This window comes from Phodopus roborovskii, unplaced genomic scaffold, assembly GCF_943737965.1.
Source record: "Phodopus roborovskii unplaced genomic scaffold, PHOROB, whole genome shotgun sequence".
Taxonomy (NCBI): Eukaryota; Metazoa; Chordata; class Mammalia; order Rodentia; family Cricetidae; genus Phodopus; species Phodopus roborovskii.
The window spans coordinates 41,066,852-41,072,851 of record NW_026126517.1 but is presented as its reverse complement, the minus strand read 5'-3'; the positions used below and the strand labels follow the sequence as shown (position 1 = coordinate 41,072,851).

Genomic DNA, 6,000 nt, shown 5'->3' with positions numbered 1-6,000 from the left:
AGTTGTTAGCATTCTGCTCCCACTCTGTGTCTCTTCTTTCATGTGTGGGCAATAAAGGAGCCCAAAGAGGGCAAGTGACTTAACAAGAGTGGCGCCAACATCTCTTGACTTGGTGCTCTGGTCATTCCACCTCTTGCTGATATGTTTGTGCAGAGGGTGACTGGCAAGAGAGAAGTGAGACTTGGAATTTGCATGATTGCAGTTTGCTAGGTAGCAGTTATAGTACATGCAGGATAATCAGGAAAGAAGATAAAGCCTGGGATTGAGATGCCATTTCTCCTTGCTGATTGGATTTCGCCATGGTTCTTCATCCTTGCTTCACAAACATAATTGAACACTTGTGGCCCTGAAATACTGAGGTGAGTCTCTTAACTCTATTTCTTTATACATATGTATGAGAAATATTAACTTAGGTCTACAAGTATTTTTTCTAGTATTTCTACTTTAATAAGGCTTTTTGGAAAGTTTACTATTGCTGATCACTTGCTTCCATGCACACATGCAGCATTCATGTTTGTGTTCCTCTAATGCTAAAACTGGCTTGTGCCTTGAGTGAAGAGAGGAGGAAGATTTGCTTACATATTTACTTTCTTGCTTTTGCTGATTCTTACCCAGATTAAGGGTTCCAAGCTGACTTCCAGTTAGTATCAACCCTACTTCCTGTAGCAGTATCCAGATTTGTAGTCTTCTAGCCCCTCTTTGTAAACTTAGGTGATTTTCACTGACTAGACCCTTACTGCTCTTTAAGAGCTTGGGGTGGCAAGGGTGGCCATTAACTTTCAGTTTGCCCTTTTTGTTCTTAATTCTTGTGAAGGGGTCCTATAAGAATTGGGAATTATCCACATTCAGAATTGTCCACGCCTCGGTTTACCAAGCTATTTACACTGTGTAGTGGAAGTTATGGACTTACCTGAACAAGAGATTTAAAGCACCAACTAGTGGAATACATATACGCCCATCTCAGTAAGTGGTGGGCTTTTAAAATCTGATTTTTTTTTTTATTTTATTTCATTCTATCCAAAAGCATAATGTATGCTAAGCAACATAAGCTTGCCATGCCCACATTTGTGTAATTTCTTCTACACTTTTAGGCTCCATGCTACATCACGCGCCATTTATGAAGAACTACTTGAAAAAAAAGTCAAGGGACTCCAACTAAGTAAATTGAATGGACCAGTTGGATGATTTCTAGGGAAACTTAATTCTTGTCAGCCTTTTTTATGATGCTGGTGACCTCCCCCAGGGCTTGCTATTAGGCCTCTTCCTCAGGGCTATATTCCCAGCCCTGTTACTGCTTCTTTTAGTAGTACACACAGAATAACTCAGGTGTATGTGTATTAATGCAATACAACCAGGCCAGGCCAAGACTGATGTTCTTTTTTTCTTGATGTTTTTGTTTATTTTTTGAGAGAGCATTTCTCCGTGGCTTTGTTGCGTGTCTCGGAACTCAGGCTGGCCTGGAACTCACAGAGATCCACCTGCCTCTGTTTCCCGAGTGCTAGGATTAAAGGTGTATACCACCACCACCTGTCTTGGTGCTCCTTATTCTTGAGCTTTGACTTGGCAAAATTTGGTAAAGCGGGCATAGAAATCATTCTAGACTGAGTGAAACGGCTGCACTTGTGAAATAATTACTTTCTTTTCCTTTTTTTGTTTTGCCTGCTATCACTGATGGTGCGGAAGAAAGTGACTATCTTTATTAAATTCTTGTTTTTGAAAATTCAAGTTGTCAGAAGTATGCTATATTTTAAACTCTGATTATGGCTGTTATAATTTGATGGACCATACCTTTATATATACAGACTTTGTGATTAGTATTAGAACAGTTCATGTCCATGTATCAGTTCCCTTATATATATTGAAACAGATGTTGATGGTAACAACAGTCAACAGCACATCGACGTATCAGGTGCTTTAAGGTGCCCCTCCTCCTTCCACAGTCCCCTTTTTCCTTAGGAAAGTTTGCAAAACCTAAGCTACATGCATCTTAAGCATTGTTTCAGAATATTAAATACATATCTTTTAGCTGAATTTAGCAGATGTTGATGAGCAGTGATATCTTAAATGTTTTAAAAATCATATCCAGGGCATTTAGGGCTGAAGGTCTAGGATTTGCCTTTGTGAACAGACTTTCTTGAAGTTACCCCAATCCCTTTTGGAAGTGCTTCTTTCAATCCAGTTAAATCTGTACTGATATTTCAAGTCACCAATTGTCTTCTTTCAGAGTCAGATAGTCAGCAGAGCACACTAAGAGAGAAGCTTGTCCCTCTTACTGCTTGTCCTGGGAGGGCCCATGGGTAGGGCTCTGTCTTACTGGGAGGAGGTCATAATGACCAGGAATATGGCTGTTCTTAGGTAGGTCGTATGGATTCTGGATATAGCTGGAGTTATGACCTCGGCCTTCTTGGACCACACTGACTGTGGGTTCTAAGGAATATAGTGAAAAATGAGTTCAGAGAACAGATTAGGTTTGTTGCCTTTGTGGGAGGGATGCAAGTTCAATTTAACTTGTTGGGGAGAGGAACTGTGGATATATAAATCTGATAAATACATGAGGATCAGGACAGGCTTGCTATAGAGATGGAAACCTAAAGGAGTAAGTATACTGTCAGAATTCCAGCCTCTGCTCAAGAGGTTAGGACATCCTAGAGGTGTGGGTCTTAAGAATGCCTCTAGGGTTTGAGTTGAAGCTAGGGGAAGTGTAAGGATGTGATGTAGAAACCTGCAAACAGAGGTTCTGATTGTTTTGTTTTTCAAACAACATTCAGTGTAAGTGTTATATACTGGTTCCCCACCCTTGCTAATCTACTGCTTATCGGTTGTGATTTGTAAGCAGAGTGGCTCAGGATTTTGTTTTCCTGCTTTAGAGAGGAGGGCAGTCCTGGGATGGAGTTTCTCCTCGGGTTCCTTCAAATGCAGCCAAACCAAAAGGTGTGTTGTTGTGGAGACAGAATGAGTGGAGGAGGGTTTGTTTTCACTGGAGATGCTGCACTGTTGCCCTGGTTTTGCTAAGTTACTTATGTGAGACACCTACCAACTTCATATATATTTTTATTAGATGTCGACAAGGACGGCACATCTGTGTACGGAGACCCCATGTGCACAGGTGACTTCATTTCTACATAGCTGCTTTCTGGAAGCTTGCAGGTGAGGATGGGTGGATCCTTAATTGTGGCATAAGGGTTTTCACTGCTGTTCAAGGAACAAGTACTAGAACTGCACGTAGATTCTTTCATGTAATCTGCAAGGTAAGAAAGATTTCTTAGGAAAAACAAGGATTAATATACCAGAAACATTTAAATACCAGAAACAGACTGCAGTCAAGTTTGTGTGCCTTCAGGAACCTGGGGTTGAAAAGATTATGATATTAGACATCTTATTTAATGTCTTGAGGTATGCTTTCTCAGTTAGGCATTCTTTTCCCACAGAAATATGTTTTTAGAGGACAAGAAAATGGCTGGCTTTAATCATTAAATACTAGCTCAAGATTATTCACAGTATGCATTTACATGTATCGTTTATGTTACACAAATGCTAGCTGGTGTGTTATGGTGTGGAAACCCAGAGAGATACAGTAGCTTGGCTAGGGTCATGAGCTAGTAAATAGCACACAAAACCAAGACAAATCTGTGCTCTGGTTCTTCTTGGCCCCATGTTTTTTGGATAATGACTAGAAACTCTGATTCAGAAACAGTAGTAGCAGCATATATATGTTTTAGTGTAAATGTCAACAGTTTAGCAACCTTCAGCAAACAGCAGCATTCCTGTCTTTCAGGACCTCATTTTTAGAGTGGACTTACTGAAGTGTAACAGGTATAAAAAAGCCCTTGGTTTCAAGCTGGCCTTTGAAAAGGTACCTGTGTCTTAGCAAGCTCAGTGTAGTCTAGGCTCATCTTCCCTGGTCCTTGGGAATGTTGACTGGAGTTTGGTTGAGTTGTACCCGTCTCTGTAATTAGAACTCAGTTGCACAAGGGTGCAGAAGGATTTCTAATAAAATGAAATAAATTGTCAGTAGCTCTACTGGAGGAAAAAGGTCCCTCAGTGACTAGAATCACAGAGAAAAAAGGGCTTAACTTCAACTGCTATACTCCTTCCCATTGGGGGTGATGTTCTAATCTGTATGCAGCAAACTAGTCTGACAGTTGTGACCCTTGGCTGGGAGGCAGGCAAGGTGTCTAGAAATGAGTGTCCAGAGCTTGACAATCAAGAGACCTCTCACTTGTAAATGTCTGTGAAAGTGGGGAATCTTCTCCCTAGAACAACCACAATTTACATTTGGGGCTGTTATCTAAGCTCCTTGTTCTCACTGTGATTTTACTGAAGATACTAGAAAGTGAAAGCCACATGACCCCAGGGGAACTGGATGTGCAAGTGGCTCAAGTAACAGATGTGCACCATCATGAATGGTCTGTTCTTCAGCAGGGCTGGTGCAGAGGGATTTACTTTGAACGTTGGCAGGCCTTGTTTTAGCAGACAGCATTTTCTTGGTTTTATGTCGGTGTTCAGAATGCTGTGACAAAGGAGAGCAGTAACTCTTGCCCCTCCTCCTGCCTCAATGCTTATGAAGAAATTGAGACAGAATGGGGAAGTAAACTCCTCATTGTCCCACTGCCTCCCAGTAGCAAAGCTAGTTCCAGAAGCAAATTCAGAGCACTTTTTGTTCCAGCTTAGCTTACAGGCTGGGGAGAAGTTGGCTTTAGTCTGGTTGGTCTAAGACTGACCTTTGTAGCCCCTGACTCAGAGAGGAAAAACACATTCTTGCTAGATAATGAGTAGTCTCAAGCAGTTTTAGCTGGGACTGAAGGTAAATAGGTACTTCTGCTGGTGGAAGCCTAACCACATAGAGAATGGTGGCCTGGGCTCTGGATTGTGACTTGCCTCAAGCCATCTGAGTTTGTTTTAGTACAGGAGAGTGGTGTGAGCCTGAGAACTTCCCAGGCAGTCCCAATATGGTTGGTCTGAACTCATCAGGGAGGGAGAGAGGCTTCTTGTTTGAAAGCTGTTCATTACTAATCACCACTGTCTTGGAATTGAGGGATTGCTTATTTTGTGTAGTACTTGAAGAGTGACCTTCATTCCAGTTTGTTACTTGAAATTTAGATGCTGGGTGTGACTGGACACATCGATAATCCCAGCATTTGGAAAGTAAAAGCTACCCAAGTTCCAAGACAGCTAGGGCTTTATAGTGAGACCTTGTCTCAAACCAAACAGAAAGAAAGAAACTTGGTAAGGGGCTGGGCAGGAAGGGACTGCTATTGTTGTTTAGAAATGAGGAAACCAAAGCTCAAAGTTTGTTAGTCTAATGCTTAGTGCTTAGGACTCAACTTCGGTCTTATCTGACAGTCCCAATGTTCTTCCATCAGCATATCTAGTTACCTGGAGTGTAAGCTCTTTACAGCTGCTTCAGTTTATCCTTCCTAGAAATACCAAGACCTGCTGAGAGGAAAGGCTAAGCTTCAAGCTTAGTGATGAGTTATAGTAGTGGGAAAGCCTGAGAGCCTCACCCAGCTGTATTTTTCATCAGAAAGTAAAACAGTAGGTTGCTCTCAATATTTGATGAAGAAAATGTTAGCTTTGTCCATATTCCTTGTTCTGAGCTAAATTGGAGCTGGGACGGGGGAAGGGGATTAGATTCATAGCCAAGAATCTTCTATACAAGGTTTGCAGGCCACGACAGGGTGGAGAAATCCATGGAGAGTGGTGGTCCGGGAGGGTACTGAGTTATCCCTGCTGGGAACTGGAGGAAATATGGGGTAAGCAAGCTAGAAACCTCAGTCTCAGGAAGCCAAGCATTTCTCTTGTTGAGTCATCCACCTGCCTGCTATGATAGCAGGGTGTGGGGAAGAGTAACCAGCTGGGCCAGGATACTTCCTCATCCCTGCACAGCCCCGCTCCCACCCCCACCCCAGTGCATGCTTGTCAGTGCAAACAAAGGGGAAGCATGCAGTCCTCCCAGTGCCATGGCATTCACTGTCCTTATTTCCTCCTGCACCATCTGTA

At 42.3% G+C, this 6,000-nt stretch overlaps 1 protein-coding gene across 8 annotated transcripts in view; it reads right to left on the bottom strand.

Moving 5' to 3' along the window:
- Window positions 1-2,244: 2,244 nt before the first annotated feature.
- Window positions 2,245-6,000, bottom strand: part of Megf11 (multiple EGF like domains 11) — a 308,625-nt gene continuing 304,869 nt past the window's right edge. For 5 of the 8 annotated variants that reach the window (XM_051197738.1, XM_051197739.1, XM_051197741.1 and 2 more), the window contains 2 exons: window positions 3,035-3,241; window positions 2,245-2,427 (listed from right to left, as the gene is read on the bottom strand). In XM_051197738.1, coding sequence (XP_051053695.1) covers window positions 2,270-2,427; window positions 3,035-3,241 — 365 coding nt within the window. In that variant the 3' untranslated portion in view covers window positions 2,245-2,269. Of the gene's footprint in view, window positions 2,428-3,033; window positions 3,242-6,000 lie in introns of those variants that run through there. The other 3 variants (XM_051197747.1, XM_051197753.1, XR_007835309.1) reach the window with 2 other exon arrangements.